Source organism: Panthera pardus, unplaced genomic scaffold, assembly GCF_024362965.1.
Source record: "Panthera pardus isolate Hobbes unplaced genomic scaffold, ASM2436296v1 HiC_scaffold_8, whole genome shotgun sequence".
Taxonomy (NCBI): Eukaryota; Metazoa; Chordata; class Mammalia; order Carnivora; family Felidae; genus Panthera; species Panthera pardus.
The window spans coordinates 54,175,999-54,193,657 of NW_026527013.1; the positions used below are offsets into that span (position 1 = coordinate 54,175,999).

The window sequence follows — 17,659 nt, forward strand, 5'->3', positions numbered from 1 at the left end:
CATGGAAATTAGAAAGTTATTTGAACCAAATGGTAAGGAAAAGATGACATAAAAACTTGTGGAACACTACTAAAAGTTGCTTAGAGGGAATATTATAGCTTTAAATACATAAAAAAGAAGAACTTTTGAAAATTTGTAATCTAAACTTCCATCTGAAGAAGGTAGAAAATGAGTAATTTGAATGCAAAGAACACAGAAAAAGGAAATAGTCAAGATATAAGCAGAAATCAGTGAAATAGAAAACACATGTACAATAGTCAAAATGAACAAGGCCAAAAGTTTGCTTATTGAAAAGATTAACAAAATTGATAAATATCTAGTTAGTCTGATTTTTAAGAGATAAAACATTAATAGTAATATCAATAGTGAAAAGGCGACACTGGGGCGCCTGGGTGGCGCAGTCGGTTAAGCGTCCGACTTCAGCCAGGTCACGATCTCGCGGTCTGTGAGTTCGAGCCCCGCGTCAGGCTCTGGGCTGATGGCTCGGAGCCTGGAGCCTGTTTCCGATTCTGTGTCTCCCTCTCTCTCTGCCCCTCCCCCGTTCATGCTCTGTCTCTCTCTGTCCCAAAAATAAATTAAAAAAAAAAAAAAAAACGTTGAAAAAGAAAAGGCGACATATTATTACAGATCCAATGGACATTTTAAAAAAGAAGATATGAACAACTCCATGACAATAAATTCAACAATTTAGATGAAATGGACTAATTTATTTGGGGGCAGAGGGAAGAGAACTTTCCAAACCTGCCACACAAAGAGAAAATCTGGAGTCCTATATGTAATACAGCAATTAAATCTTTAACTAAAAACCTTCCTATAAACTGAGGAGATGGCTTCAGTAGTAAATTTTTCCAAATATTAAAGGAAAAAGTTAAAAATTATATTACACAGACTTTTCTAGAGATGAGAAAAGAGTGAGGTATCCAAATTCATTTTATGCTTAGTTCAAATATCAAAACCTGACATGGACATTACTGGAAAGGAACACTACAGACCAACACACCTAAACACAATATTATTATCTCTCAACACACCTAAACACAATATTATAAATAAATAATAAATAAATAAACAAAATCTGATGATTTAAAGAAGGAATAATATGCTAAGGGGGGTATGTCTGAGGAATTCAAGGTTGGTTTAACATTTAAAAAATCAATCAATATAATTTAACACATTAAGAGAAGAAAGGATAAAACAATATGGTTTTCTCAATAGATTGGGGGAAAAAAGGATTTGATTTAAAAAACAGACATGATTAAAAAAAAACAAACTTTAAGAAAACTCGAAAGAGAAAGAACTTCCTTAATTTGATAATGGCTTCAAAACCCTTAGGCTAACATTTTAATTAATAGTGAAATATTAAATACTTTCCCAGAATTCAGGAAAAGGATAAGGATGTCCACTATTACCTCTTCTATTTAAAATTACACTGAAGGTGTACCAAGTGCATTCAGTGGTGCACTAAAGGCAAAAACAAAACAGAACAAAACAAAAAAACAAGATATAAAGATTGAAAATTGTTATTATTTGCTGATGGCATTATTGTGTGTGTAGAAAATCCAAAACAATGAACAAACAGCCCAGTAAAATTAATACATGAATTTACCATGGAGAAAGCAACAAATGATTAGGACATTTAAAAAAATACCTTTTACAATAGTGTAAAAAAAAAATCGTCTAGATACCTAGGAGTAAATCTAATAAAGGTTGTTGAATACTTACACACTGAAAACTATAAATTTTCCAATACACTCCCTATATTTCTGAGAGAATTTCAGAAGTTCCAAGTAATTGGAAGTATATGCCATGTTTATTAATTGGAAGATTTACTATTTTTACAGCAAAGTAAAAGAATAACATATGGCTATATACAATAGTACAGATAGATCAAATAGACATAATATTGGTCAAAAGAAGACACGACAAAAGAGTACATATTGAATTATACCATTTATATCAAGGTCAAGAACAAAACTAATTTGTGTGATAGGTGAGAACAGTTACCTTTAGGAGGTATTGACTGGGAAGGGGCATAAGTGAGCCGTCTAGGGTATAGATAATGTTCTTCATCTTGATCTAGTGATGAATTCATGAGTGTATACCCATGTAAAAAAATTCATAGAGGCATAGATGTGTTTTGTACATTTTAGTCTGTTATATCTCAATGTTTAAAATTTTTAAAGAGAAATTTTTTTTAAAGCAATGGGAAACCATTGAAAGGGTTAAAGGTGAGTGACATGATCCTATTTATGTTTTAAAAAATATGTTTTGGGTGATAACTTACTGGGAGAGGGTAGGAGCAGAAGGAGGAAAAGCAGGTAAGAGGCTATGGCACAGGTCTAGACAAGAAATAATGGTTGCTTGGACTGGAACTGTTATGCCCAGAATTCGTGATCCCCAAAGACCACCAGGGAGCCGAGTCCGATGCAAAAGCAAAGAGCCTTTATTCGACCTAGCTCAAGCTCAATCCCCTACCTGCACCGACGCAGCGGTGAGATACTGGGGAGAAAGAGCGAGTTTCAAAAGAACAAAGGTTTTATTGGGGCCTGGGGCAGTTGGTGAGATAATGGCTGTGGCCCCAGCCGATTGGCTGGGGAAGGGTCCAAGTCCTGTTAGGCAGGTGAGCGGAGGTTACTCAAGGGGAGGAGGCGTGGTCAAGGTGAAGGACACAGAACAAGATGGAGTCAGCCAGCGGAGGCCCGCCCTTTCAGAACCATGAGGATGGAAATGGAGAGAGTGATGTGTAGAACAAAAGCAAAAGAAAAAAATTAAATTTCCTTACAACTTACAGCCCATTTACAAGTTCTTGAGATAGGCCAAGAGACCTTCCTCTAGGAACTCAACTGCCTTGATGTTAATACTCTGCAAAGGGCAAAAGGCCATCTTAGCTTAACATTATCCCGCTCCTCCAGGATCCTGTGAGTCTCCTTTAACATCTAAATATTCCTTTGGAAACTTCCTTTATTTCTACCCCCCAAGGTATATGTTAGCAATCATCCTCCAAACATAGGGCCCACTGATACACATCCAAAAGGTGTCATGACTAAGGTTTTACTAGACAGAAGTAAATGACCTTTTCCTCATAGCTAGCCCCTCAAGGTCCTGGAAACCTTGCTTCCAAATTCCTTAGACACTTATACTATCCCTAACTCCCTCCTAACTTGAAGGTACATAGTCACTCCTCATGATCCTCGAGCAGCTCTTTCTGCCCATGGGTCCTGTCCCCAAGCTTTAATAAAACCACCCTTTTTGCACCAAAGATGTCTCAAGAATTCTTTCTTGACCATTCACTCCGGAAACCCCAACATGTCCACATCAAGAAGATGCACTGGAGAGAGGTGTGGGAGCAGGATCTGCAGATACAGAGAACCAGAGGAAAGTGTCACGAATATCTTTTGGGGTTTCCACCATAGGAAACGGACGACGAAAAGCCGGGGTGGGGGGGGGGGCGGAATGGAAAACCTGGGGTGGGAGTAGATATCTTGGAAAAGAGCAAATGGGAGGGAGCTAAGGAATTCCTTAAGTGGGAGTGGAGGTCTGGCCTGGCGGGAACAGTCGAGGCAGGGCCTGAGATGGGGGCCTAGGGAATGCAAGTTTGGGTTCTAAGGCACATTTGTAATTTACGCACGCATTGGAGGGGTGGGAGCTTGGCCTCCTGAGGTGTAAGGCGTTTCTAAGGACCCGACACAGGGCAGGCCGGTAGAAACGACAACAGGAATAAGACTGGGAAGAGTAGGTCCCCAGCCAGGCCCGCTTGGGGACCAGGAGGCTCGCAAATGCCTGACCCAGAGCTCTTGGATGGGAGGTCGCCCAGCCTCAGCCCTCAGGCGGAACCAATTATGACGGCGGTGAGGTTTCCGGCGGGCGCTACAGAGATGCCACACGGAAGGGGCGGTGTACGCCGGCGTGACGCGGCCGCGCGGGATGGGCAGGGCCGAGGCGACGACGACGGCGGCGAGAGCGAGAGACGGTGGCGCGACAAGGGCCCTCAAGCCCGGCCACCATGAGCACCAAGCAAGTCACTTGCAGGTTAGTGCGGGGGGTCCAGGAGTAACGGGCCACTTCGCTTTCCCTTCGCCCCTCCCAAGCCCCCGCTCCGGCCCCTTGGCGGCTGGTGCACCCCAGCCCCACTACCAGGGAAACTGAGGCTGAGCGGATTCTTGAAAAGTTGCTCAGCTGTTCGCGGTCGGGCTTTCCTGGGCGGAGCTCGGGCTGCGGCGGGAACCGGTCACCTGGCGTGTGTGTGGCTATGTGTTTGGGATGAGACCCCAGGTCAGGCCAGCGCCGGGGCCTGTGAGCTGGAAGGACGAGCTAGCCAGGGCCTTGCAGGTCGCTGAGGCCTGAGGGTGGGGGTGGAGCCCTTGGAACTTGGAGTTTAGCTGGAAAAGGAGATTTGGAATTGGGTAAAGAGACGCTAAGTGATCGTTTGCCAGTGGGGATACCACGCAGGAATAGGCTATTGATCTATGATCAGGGCCTAGAACGAGCTGGGGTCCCGAAAGGGGTCTTCGTTTCCCAAGAGTTTGAAGATCTCTGCGGCCTAAATTTGCAGACTCAGCAAATAAGAATTGTGCGGGGGGGAAATAAAAATGTCGGGTAGCATTTACTGAAAGTTGGTGAAGTGCTTCGCATATTTCCAAGTGCTCTATATTCATTGTCACTAGACTTCACAATAACACTGCCAGGAAGATATAATTCCCATTTTACAATACAGGAAATTCAGATTGAAAGAGATTAAGTGACACTCTTACTGAGACACCCATTTATGTGGAGAAGTACAACGGTAATGGATGGATGGTGTAGAAAATTCGAAACCGGATGCTACACTGCGACTGCTCCTGTGAAGCAGAAAGAGCTTGGTTGTGTAACACCCTCGTTCCTTGGTGAACTTGTGGCTTACCAGTCCTGGGTTCCTAGTCTTGTTGGCCTGATACTTGGACAGTACAAATTTTAATAACTGGTTTCAGTGTGTGGGAAACATTGCCCCCCAAAATCAGTTGTATAGTTTGATTATGTAATGAACAGTTTATTAAATTCTCATCTATGTTGTTACTTCTTAATTAGCATGAATAATTGAGAAGGGACTATGTAAAAAGTTTTCGGTTAGTATTAATATGTATTAACTGTTCAACCAGTTTATCCAAGGCCATGGCTTATATGAAGCAGTAGTCAGAAATTTGCACTCAGTGTCTACAGAAAATAGGTTATCTGTGTTAGAAATATCTTTTGTGAGACCTGTTTGTGTTCATTTTTATTTGTATGAAGCAAGCGTTGTGTGTAATTGTATAGCAGATTTTGGTTATTCTTCTTAAGATGTGTCCACAAAAGAGTACACATTTGTGTAATGCTTTATAATTGAATTTTAACTCTTTATAGTATCTAGTTTTACAGATAAGGACTTGGAACTTACTCCTAACTTCACATTTAAATGCAGGAGCAAAAACTTAAATCAAGATCATCTTGTTTTTTTTCCTTCTGCACTGAGATGGCCTAACCTGAAAGCTTTAATTTAATTTAACAGGGGCATCCTGCAGGATGTTGTTGCATATAAACTCAAGAGTGGGTTGGAATGTTGGAAAGGGATCACTTCTGTTTAAGTACTGATGTTTGGTGGAGCCCTTAAAATGCACTGGGTGCTCTAACGGCCACATCGCCTGTAACCCAGCAACCCTCACTGTTCCACAGATTGTGAAACCAAGCCTATGCACTGAAGTGATTGCCTGAGGTCATTCAGCTTCTAAGTGGCCAAGGTGTGGCATCGGAGCCCATGTGCTCATTGACCCGATGACATCCAAATAAATTTGAGAAATGATAAAGTTTCTTCACTACAGGAATTTTTAAAGCTCTTCATATGTGCCTATGTAAGGAAAATGCACGTAAAAATATATAGAAAGTAAAAGAAGTTTACTTGCAAAAGGGTGTGAGGGAGTCCAATCTCACAAGGACTGCGTCACCAAATAAAAAACTAGAACACATTTAAATGAAAAGAAACTGCAGTATTACCTAGAGTACCAAGTTCACATTAGTGTTTCATGGTGGAAAAGCTTCTCAAATTGTATTATCTTTACAAAAGTCTTATCTCCAGACATTGGTAACTCACAGGAAATGTCCAAGATAGGATTTATTTTCGAGACCAGGCCTTAACAGGGTGCTCAGCTGTTTTGGATTTATCTGAAGGTGAAAAGTGTTTTTTGCTTTGTTTTCCTGGCTGTGGCATGTGATATACATGCTTATTCTGAGTAGCAGCAGGACAGAGTTTAAGTTTTGCCTTTATTCTGATATGCAGACATCTCTAAGAGATGGATGTTGAAATGCTAGGATTCCCAAATTGGACGACAAAGACACTCCATATGTTTATTGCCTGGAATGGCAAGAATGGCTACTCACACAGTTGTGCTGTCAATCAGCTCTTCTGATTTCTCCCATGCCACTCTATCCACAAACAAGCTGGGAATTATTTTTGCTGATTCTTCTTGCTAACTATTTTCCCATGTCTTCCAGTCTGTTTTTAAAGTCCTGGTGCAGCTCTCTCCGCCCCACCCCTGCTTGTGCTCTGTGTCTCTCTGTCTTTCACAAATGAATAAACATAAAAAAAAGGTCGGGGGGGGGGGCACCTGGGTGGCTCAGTTGGTTGAGCATCCGACTTCGGCTTAGGTCATGATCTTGCGGTTCGTGAGTTCGAACCCCGTGTCGGGCTCTGTGCTGACAGCTCAGAGCATGGAGCCTGCTTCAGATTCTGTGTCCTCCTCTCTCTCCGCCCCACCCCTGCTTGTGTTCTGTGTCTCTCTGTCTTTCAAAAAATGAATAATCATAAAAAAAATTTTTTTAAGTCCTGGTGCAGGCCTTTATGATAGCTTGGTAACCACTTTCTTTCCTTCTATGATAGAGGTTCCTTTGTCTTATCATCACTAGGCAAAGACCTAGAATTTGTTTCCTTGGAACATCAAGCTTGGAATCACAAAAAATGAGGGACCTTGTCAGCCAGTAAGTGGTAGAAGAGCTTGAAATCTGGAGTTGGGCAGTTCGGGATTCTGATCCTGCTACCACCTGTGCCACAACTTACTCATCTATAAAATGGAGATGGTAATGCCTAACCCGCGGAGTTAGTTAAGGGATTAGACAGTAACAGCAAACCATCATAGAGTGTTTTTTGGGGTGGTAGGCTAAGCATTTACATGCATGGTCTCAGCCAGACCTCAGAGTCATCTATCACAGAAGTCTAGGGAGTACAATTATTATATTATGGTTGGGGAAATTGAGGCTTGGAGATTTAAATAACTTGCTCATGGTCATATAGCAAGCTCTCTGATTTCACAGTGTTAACTATTACACTATACTTCATCCCTACGTCTCTTAACATTTGTTTCAGGCCTACCACCAGGCCCAGCATTAACCCCTTTACCTGTCACTGGATCCGTTATCACATGCCGTACAGCCATAAAATTTAAGTCTGAAAATATGTAAGGAAATGTAAAGAAAAGTGACACTGAGAATGCAGATTACCCATATACTCAGATATGATTTGCAGAAGCATTTTGCTAAAGATATGCACCATTGAAAGGCATGTAAGAAACTAAATTGAATTTGTTTGGTTCAGTCCTGCGCTGCAGCTAGAGCTGCTAGTGGTTCTGTGGCTAGAAGTGAACCTGATGTCCTTTGCAACATATTTTTTTGTTTTGTTTTGTTTTAACGTTTTATTTATTTTTGGGAGACAGAGAGTGACAGAGCCCAAGCAGGGGAGGGGCAGAGAGAAAGGGAGACACAGAATCCAAAGCAGGCTCCAGGTTCTGAACTGTCAGCACAGAGCCCGATGCAGGGCTCAAACCCATGAACCGCGAGATGATGACCTGAGCTGAAGTCAGGCGCTTGACTGACTGAGCCACCTAGGCGCCCCCTGTCCTTTGCAACATATAGTAGCTACGGTCCTTTGGGGTCACCCAGGATAACAGACCCTTTTGGAGTCCCCCCAAGAAATCTCCCTACTCTGAGTCTCCAGTTATGCACTGTCCCCCTTCATACTACTCACCCCCTTCCCATTCCCCACCCCAGTTCATGTCTCAGCCTTCTCTCTAGGAAGATATAAGGGATGGTTTGACCCATCCCTTAAGATTGAATAGTTGGAAATTCATTACAAGGTGCAGTATGGAAGAGGCCTGGATTAAACTTAGTATAACATAGATGGGGAGGGATAGCTCTAAGCAGTTGACAAGATGCTCCAAAGGACAGGTAGGATGTGTTCAAACTAGTTTTCTGTTTGTTGCTGGGGAGTGGAAATGATGACATATGCTACAAAAATAGGACTGAGCTGGCTTCATTTCTTACATAACCCTTATTTCATGCTCCCCTTGAAGGCACTGCACTGATGGTGGTCTAGAAGTTATTTTTGAAGCTGTTTAAATCTCAGCTTAGTCACTTACAGAAGTGAAATGTCTTGCATGAAGTCACCAGCTTATAAGTGACTAATTAGAAGCTCTAGTTGATGGTTAAGTATTTGTTTTCCTAATGGGGAAGAGAGTGAATGAGCAGAGTTTGGAAGGCAGATTGTCTGAAGAAGACTTACGGGAGGTGGTAGAATTATAAAAGGCACCCTTGTAGGACCATGAAGAATCTGTCCTCTTGTATGCCTGGTTAACAAATAGTATTTGGTAGAGAACCTCTGGTAGTCTCCTACTCACCTTTTCTGTTTCTGTTTCTTTTTCTTTCTTTCCTTTCTGTCTTTTTTTTTTTTTGAAATCTTTAGTGTCTCCAAAGGAAACTATTACAGAAGTATTTATTAGATCTTATTTTTTGTGGACCTGTTTATATAGCCACTTTGAGCCTGTTCTCGTCCAGTATTTATGAGTTTACTAATCATGGTAGTAATCTGTCTTTCTTTGTCATTCAGAGTTGGCTCTTGGTGCTGAATTTTTTTTTAACTTTTATACCTCCAAAGATCTAAGATTGCCATACTTAAGGACTATTGAAATAATGTAGTCTTGTAGTGTTTCTCAAAAGAATTTTTAAACTCTTTAGAAGTGTAATATACTTTTCTGTCCAGGATCTGTACATCCAGAGATTGGCTGGAAAGATTCACAGGACTCAGCGCATGTAGGCTCAGAAATTTTTTTTTTTAATTTTTTTTTTTAATGTTTATTCATTATGGAGAGACAGAGCATGAGCAGGGGAGGGGCAGAGAGAGGGGGAGACATAGAATCTGAAAAAGGCTCCAGGCTCTGAGTTGTCAGCACAGAGCCTGATGTGGGGCTCGAGCTCACAAACTGTGAGATCATGACCTGAGACGAAGTCGGACGCCGAACTGACTGAGCCACCCAGGCATCCCATGTAATTTGGTTCTCTTGGTGAACTTAGAGGTGGCTCATGCTAGTCAAACTGAGAAGAGACCTAAAAATAGATACCCTTTCCTCATTTTCCTCGGAGAAAAGGAACCGTCAGGTGGGCCTAGTCAGTACTTCCTCTGCTTCTTGGGAGATGGACAGGTGAGGAAAGTTGGAATTGTGTTTAGTGAGCAAGGAGGGATTGAAGGTCTTCACATCTTGTGGCTTCCAGCTGAGGCAGCCTCCCAGGCCTATCGCAGAGGCTGATGTGCCGCATGAATTGTCACTTGTGTTCTCTGGCATCCCTTCTCTGGAAAGGGCATTCTCAGCCTCTTGGGCCTTCCTGACCTACCTTACAGACCATTGCCTTCTTTCTGTTGCCAAGCCTTTCTCCAGGTCCAGGCAGAGCCATGTAATTGGTTAGGTTTAGGCTTTCTGTGTTCAGTCACATTTCCTGATGTTCCAGCTGTGCCTTCCTGAAGTTGTTGCCAGGCTGGCTTCATTAGAGACCAGATGTTCCCAACTGTGTTTAAGAGCACTAGCTCTCTCGGGTCAGAGGCCTCAGGCTGGGAAGCAGCATACTATTGCTGCCACTGGTGAGTCTTAAGGGTTGAAGGAGGGAAAGTGCACCTGGTAGGCTGGAGGAGTGAGAAGTCTTGGGCTGGTCCACGAAGGAAGGCCGCTGAAAACAATTCAGTGCAAAAGGTGGGCTACAGTGTTTTTGACAGGGGCCACAGCATGGGTAAAGGCAGAGTGACAGGGAAGTCAGTTTTGGTTGGAAAAGGTCAGGGTATCTGGGAAAATCGGAGCTGGGGACCCCCTCCTAGCAATTTGACCTTCTGTAAGTCTTCACTGGTCTCTGAGCCTCAGCTTCCCTAATTGCATCGTGGGTGTAGTGGTACTACAGTATTGCTGGGGTTAACTGAGCTACTGAAGTGAACGGGCTAGTATTGATAGATCTACTGTTCAGTAGATCTTCGGTATTTTTTCACATTTCATGTATTTCTCATAATATACTCTTTCAGAGGGAGGGAGAGCCTTCCTTGCCCAAAAGTCTTTATTCAAGAGGCATCTGAGTTACTAGCCCTCTCTAAAAAAGATAAATTGTGAAAATCATATAGAAGAGGGAGGAAATGGGTAAAACCAGAAGGTTGTGAGTTGATAATGTGGAAGCTGGTGCTGGGACATCTTGAGAGTTCATTCTGCCATTTGGTTTACTTTTGTATATGTTTCATATGTGTTTGGAATTCTCCATAAAATGTCTTTTTAAATAAGTTAAAACATGGGTTCACAGATAAAGCTCCTTTACAAAGCAGCCTCCTAACAGGCTCTTCCCCTGCACTTTCAGTCCTCTTCAAATCTGTCTTCCATCTTGCAGCTCAAGTGGCTTTTTCTGAAAGAGGCCTGGGAAAAGGTGTGTATGATAACTGTACAAGCATGCCCCAGAAATAGTGCATGTTCGGTTCCAGGCCACTGCAGTAAAGCAAATTTTGGAATCAAGTGAATCAAGTGAATTTTTTGGGTTTCCCGGTGCATGTAAAAGTTACGTTTATCCTGTAGTCTATAAAATGTGCAATAGCATTATGTCTAAAACACCATGCACATATCTTCATTTAAAAATACTTTTAGGAGTGCCTAGGTGGCTCAGTTGTTTAAGCATCTGATCTCTTGATCTCACTCAGGTCATGAGTTCAAGCCCCACATCAGGCTCTGCACTGATAGCATGGAATCTGCTTGGGATTCTCTCTTTCTCCCTGTCTCTTTGCCCCTCCCTCACTTGCTCGCTCTCTTTCCCTCAAAAATAAATAAGTAAACTTAAGGGGGAAAAAAGACAAAAATGAAATTTGCCCCATTGACTCTCTTTTTATAAACCATTTCTCTGCAGCATGTGATGCTGTGTGATAGCATTTTACCCACAACAGCACTTCTTTAAAAATTGGGAGTCCAGGGGCACCTTGGTGGCTCAGTCAGTTAAGCGTCAGACTTCAGCTCAGGTCCTGATCTCATGGTTTGTGAGTTCGAGCCCCGCATCGGGCTCTGAGCCTGGAGCCTGCTTCGGATTCTGTGTCTCCCTCTCTCTCTGCCCCTCCCCCTCTTGTGCTCGCTCTCTCTCTCTCTCAAACATAAATAAAATGTATAAATAAATAAATAAATTGGGAGTCTATCCTTTCAAACTCTGCCACTGTTTTATCAACCAAGTTTATGTAATATTATAAATCCTTTGTTGTCATTTCACCAATCTTCACAGCATCTTCACCAGGAGTAGGTCTCCCAAAATCACGTTCTTTGCTCATCCATAAGAAGCAACTCCTCATCTGTTTTAAGTTTTATCATGAGATTGCAGCAATTCAGTCCCATCTTCAGGCTCCACTTTTTTTTTTTTTTTATGTTTATTTATTCTTGAGAAAGAGACAGAGCAGGAGCAGGGGACGGACAGAGAGAGAGGGAGACACAGAATCTAAAGCAGGCTCCAGGCTCTGAGATGTCAGCACAGAGTCCTGTACAGGGCCCTAACCTTCGAATTGAGAGATCATGACCTGAGCTGAAATCCAATGCTTAACCCACTGACCCATCCAGGTTCCTCTCTCTCTCTCTCTCTTTTTTTTTTTTTTTTTTTTTTAATTTTAAAACTGCTTATATTTGAGAGACAGACAGACAGACAGGATCTGAAGTGGACTCTGTGCTGAGAGTGGAGAACTGACGGGCTCAGACTCACAAACTGTGAGGTCATGGCCTGAATGGAAGTCAGATGCTTAACTGAGCCACCCTGGCACTCCTTCAGGCTCCACTTCTAATTCTAGTTCTCTTGATATTTCCACCACATCTGTAGTTAACTTCTTCCCCTGATGTCTTGAACCCTCAATGTCATCCATGAGAGTTAGAATCAGTTTCTTCCAAACTCCTATTAATGGTGATATTTTGACTTCTTCCCATGAATCACAAATGTTAATGGAATCTAGAAGGGGAAGCCTTTCTGGAACCAGGTTTTTAATTTACTTTGCCCAGACCATTAGAGGAATCACTGTCTGTGGCAGCTATAGCCTTACACAATGTATTTCTTAAATAGTAAGACTTGAAAGTTGAAATCACTTCCTGATCCTTGGGCTGCAGAATGGATGTTGTGGTAGCAGACATGAAAATAATAATTAATTTCGTACATCTCCAGCAGAGCTCTTGGGTGACCAAGTGCATTGTCATGAGCAGTAATGTTTTGAAAGGAACCTTTTTTCTGAGCAGTAGGTCTCAATAGTAGACTTAAAATATTCCGTAAACTACATTGTAAACAGTTGTGCTGTCATCCAGTCTTTGTTGTTCATTCATAGATCACAGGCAGAATAGATGTAGCGTAATTCTAAAGGGCCCTGGGATTTTCATAATGGTACATGAGCACTGGCTTCAACCTCAAGTCACCAACTGCATTAGCTCCTAACAAGAGAGTCGGCCTGTCCTTTGAAGTTTTGAAGCCAGGCATTGACTTCTCTCTAGCTAAGAAAGTCCTAGATGGCATCTTCTTCCAATAGAAGGCTGTTTTGTTTTTATTGAAAATCTGTTGTTTAGCCACCTTTGTTAATGATCTCATCTAGATTTTCTGGATAATGTGCTGCAGCTTCTACATCAACACTTGCTGCTTTACCTTACACTCTTATGCAATGGAGACAGCTTCTTTCCTTTAACCTCATGAACCAACCTCTGCTAGCTTCAGACTTTTCTTTCTTTCTCCCTCCCTCTTTCTTTTTCTTTCTTTCTCTTTCTATCTATCTATCTATCTATGTTTATTTATTTTGAGAGAGAGCATGCACACAAGCTAGGGAGGGGCAGAGAGAGAGAGAGAATCCCAAGCAGGCTCCACACTTAGCGCAGAGCCCCATGTGAGGCCCAGTCTCATGACTGCAGGATCACAACCTGAGCCAATTCCAAGAGTCAGACACTTAACTTGAGCTACCCAGGTGCCCAGCTTCAGACTTCAGCAGCTTTCTCACCTCTCTCAGCCTTCACAGAATTGAAGAGAGTTAGGGCCTTGCTGTCAATTAGGCTTTGGCTGGTGTTATCTTCTCTCCAGCCTAAAACTTTCTCCATATCAGTGCTCAGGCTGTTTGGCTTTCTTATCATTTGTGCGTTCACTGGAGTAGCACTTTTAATTTTCTTCAAGAACTTTTCCTTTGCATTCACAACTTGGCTAAATGTTTGGTGCAAGTGGCCTAGCTTTTGGTTTTTCTCAGTTTTTGACATGCCTTCCTCAGTAAGCTGAATCATTCCTAGCTTTTAGGGTAAAGTGGGAAACTTAGGACTCTTCATTTCACTTGAACACTTAGAGGCCACTGTAGGGTTACTAATCGGCTTGATTTCAACACTGTGTGTCAGGAAACGGGGAGCCACCCAAGGAAAGAGAGAGATGGGGAACGGCCTGTTGGTGGAGCAGTCAGAACACACACATTAATTGATTAAATTTGCCATCTCATATAGACATGGTTCATGGTGCCTCAAAACAATTACAATAGCACCATCAAAGGTCACTGGTCACAGATCACCATAACATATAATAATAATAATGAAAAAGTTTAACGTCTTACAAGAATTACCAAAATGTGACACAGACAGATGTGAGTAAATGCTATTGGAAAATAGCACCAACAGACTTGCTCGAAGCAGGACTGCCACAAACCTTCAATTTGTAAAATGCAGTATCTGCAAAGGACTATAAAGCAAAGTATGCCTGTAAACAGTTTTCTTTATGACAGAACTCTCAGAACCTTTCCTCTGCTACTCTCTGTTGTAAATCTCTAAGACAGACTAGATTGTGCCATTTCCTAAGTTGACTTGAACATTTGTTATCTCTTGTTTTGAGATGCACTCATCAGTGTCTCAGCTGACATAGGGTAAGTTGGAGCACAGTGAAATGATGCTCCAGCGTCATCTCTCGGCAGGCCTGTTTGAACCCCCTACAGTGCCTCTCTTCTGTGCATTTTTCTTGCTGTTCTCTCTTTCCTCTCTCCCACTGGCATCCCTACCACTTTGCAGACTCTGCTTGGACCTGACCTCCTCTGGGATGTTGCCCTCTCTCAGCCCATGGTAATGTGTCTCCTCAGCACTCTGCATGCTTTGTGATAAGGCACAGGTCACTTTTATAACGTCACCTTAGTTGTCATTGTTCTTTACTGGACTTTAAGGAGAGCTGGACTTTGGGGGTACCTACTGTGAGATAGGTTCTGTACTGAGTATTTTATATTTTTTTTAACCATACCCTTGCCAATGTGTATGTTTTTAAAACTAAAATAACCATATATTATTACAAAAGCAGTATATGTTTATGGTAGAAATGTTAGAACGTACAGATCAGGAAAAAGAAGAAAGTAAATACACTTTACCCACAAAGATTGCCTCTCTTAATATGTTATCATATATTGGAGCACCTGGGTGACTCAGTGGGTTGAGCTTCCAACTTCAGCTCAGGTCGTGATCTCACAGTTTATGAGTTCAAACCCCACATCAGGCTCCATGCTAACAGCTCAGAGCCTGGAACCTGCTTCGGATTTTGTGTCTCCCTCTCTCTCTGCCCCTTCCCCGCTCACACTCTGTCTCTCTCCCTCTCAAAAATAAGTAAACATTTAAAAATATGCTATTATATATCTTTCTGGATTGTTTTCTAAAATCTATTTATTTATTTTGAGGGTGGGGGGAGGAGCAGAGAGGGAGGGAAAGAGAATTCCAAGCAGGCTTCATGCTCAGCACAGAGCCTGATGCGAGGCTCAATCTCACACCCTGTGAGATCATGACCTGAGCCAAAGTCGGATGCTTACCCTACTGAGACACTCACTCGCCCCTATAAATGCTGTTTTGTAATCTGCTTTTTTGTTAATAATCTTGAACTTTCCATGTCAGTAAGTTTTCATTTTATCTTAGTCTATACTCAGATTTCTCCATTTGTTCCAAACATGTCTTTTACATCTGGTTTGTTCACACTGGAATATAATCCTGGACTAAACATTGCATCGGGTTCTTATGTACCTTATATAATGTCTACTAACCTAGCACAGCTCCCTCCTTTTTAAATTTTTCTTAACAGCTTTATGGAAGTATAATTTACATACCATAAAATTTACCCATTTTAAGCATACAAGTCAATGATTTTTAGTCAATTTAGAGTTTTATAAGACCACAATTAAATTTTAGAAAATTTTCATCACCCCAGAGTTACCCCTCTTGCCCATTTGCAGTCACTCTGCATTACCCCTTCTCCCAGCCTGAGGAACCACTTGCCTACTTTTTGTCCCTATGGATTTGCACCCCCGACCTTTTTTTAAAATGTCAGCTCTGTGCCCAAAATGGGGCTTGAACTCATGACCCCAACATCAAGAGTCATATGCTCTACCAACTGAGCCAGCAAGCACCTCTGCCCCTCTTCTTGACATTACATATAAGTAGGATCATACAACATGTGGTCGTTTGTGTTCGGGTTATTTCACTTACCCTAATGTGTTTGAGGTTCACCCACGTTATAGCATGCATCAGTGCTTCACTCCTTTATTGCCAGATAATTCCCATTGTATGGATATATTACATTTTGCTTATCCATTCACCAGTTGATGGAATTGTAAAAGTTTACACTTTCTGGCTGTTATGAATGATGCTTATATGAACATTCATGTACAAGTATTTGTGTGAACATACGTTTTTATTTTTCTTGTGTAAACACCCAAGAGTAGAATTACTGAGTCATATGGTAAATTTAAGTTTTTAAAAAAACCACCAAACTGTTTTTCCAAACTCAGCTTCCCTCTACTCCTTCCATGACACTTACTTGTTAAAGAAACCTGGCCCACATACCGCCTCTTCTTTTGTATTTATCTGATTGCTTTCTCGTGACGGCTTTTAGCTTGTTCTCAGTCCCCTGCATTTCCTATAAACTGGGGGTTAGATCTGGAGTTTTGTTGGATTCAAGTTAAATTTTTTTGGCTAGAATGTATCACAGGCTATGCTGTGTACTTAATCCATATTGGGTCACATCAGCAGACACGTAATATTTCAACTTCATTTTGTTCCATGTAGATATTGGGTCCAGCATTGTTTGTTGAAAAAACCATTCTTTCCCCCATTGAGTTACGCAGACAAGTTTACCAAAGTCAATTGACCATGTGTATGTGACTATTTACAAGTTCTTTAAAGAGATTCCCTCAGCCTCCTTGAACTCCAGCCTGTGTCTATTCAGCTCAGCAAGACTGCTGTGCTCTGCTTGGGGTTCATCTCCTTGCACCAAGGCCCAGAGTGTGCCTCTCAGCAGAAAGCCAGGCTGAATGTGGGCTTACCTCGTTTCCCTTCTCTCAAGGACCAGTCTTGTGTTGCCTTTTGTCCCTGTCTCAGAGCATTTGTTTCCTATATTGTGTTCTGCTTTCTAGTTTTTTTGTTTGTTTGTTTTTAATTGGAGGGCTCTTTCATAGCTAGAAGCAAAAATCTGTTCTTTCTTCCTCTCTGTGCTTCAGTTTGAATAGTTGCTGTTGCTGTGTCTTCAGGTCTTCTGAAATGTTCCTTTGTACTCTCTAATTTACAGTAAGTTCTTGCAGTGTAATCTGCATTTCAGATATTGTAGTTTTCACTTCCAGAAGTTCCACTTAGTTCTTTTTTATATCTTCCATTTCTTTCATACTCAGCATAATTGAACATATTTATGATCTTTGTTTTTAAAGTCCTTGTCTACTGATTCCATCATCTGTCATTCCTGTTATTGACTAATTTTTCTCCTTGGTTATGGGTCACATTTGTCTGCTTTTTGGCATCTCTAGTAATTTTTTATTGGATGCCATTGTGAGTGTTTTTGAGCATTTGGATTTTATGGTCTTCCTTCAAAGACTGTTAAAGTAGGTTTTGTCTGACAGTTATTTGCTGTCAGCTTGATCCTTTTGAAGCTTGTTTTTAAGCTTTATTAGGGTGGGTCTAAAATACTCTTGGGGCGCCTGGGTAACTCAGCTCATGATCTCACGGTTCATGGGTTCGAGCCCTGCGTTGGGCTCTGTGCTGACAGCTCAGAGCCTGGAGCCTACTTCAGATTCTGTGCTTTCCTCTCTCTCTCTCAAAAATAAATAATAAACATTAAAAAAAAAAACTTTTTTAAATTACTCTTTACTTTAGGACTCTTTACCCTTATTACCAAGGCATGTCCCTTTGGGATCTCTCTACCATTTGCCAGGTGTCTCTACTCTGGCTGGACAGAATTAGAATGCTTCCCAGTTACTTCTTCAGGACCAGAATTAGACCTCTCGGTGGAACATCTTACATACTTCTTTTGGTGCTGCACTCCGTTACTTGATCTTTGCCACAACCCAGTAAAGTAGGAAGTGTAATTTTCATTT

General features: G+C 41.8%; 1 protein-coding gene across 3 annotated transcripts in view; it reads left to right on the forward strand.

The window, feature by feature from the left end:
• The first annotated feature begins 3,898 nt into the window (after positions 1–3,898).
• MKRN2 (makorin ring finger protein 2) overlaps positions 3,899–17,659 on the forward strand; it is a 28,221-nt gene continuing 14,460 nt past the window's right edge. The window contains exons 1-2 of one of the 3 annotated variants that reach the window (XM_019433637.2): positions 3,949–4,029; positions 16,793–16,859. Coding sequence is in view for 2 of the 3 variants with exons in the window: in XM_019433635.2 (XP_019289180.1) it covers positions 4,004–4,029 (26 nt within the window). In the remaining variant the exon portion in view is untranslated. Of the gene's footprint in view, positions 4,030–14,346; positions 14,385–16,792; positions 16,860–17,659 lie in introns of those variants that run through there. The other 2 variants (XM_019433635.2, XM_019433634.2) reach the window with 2 other exon arrangements.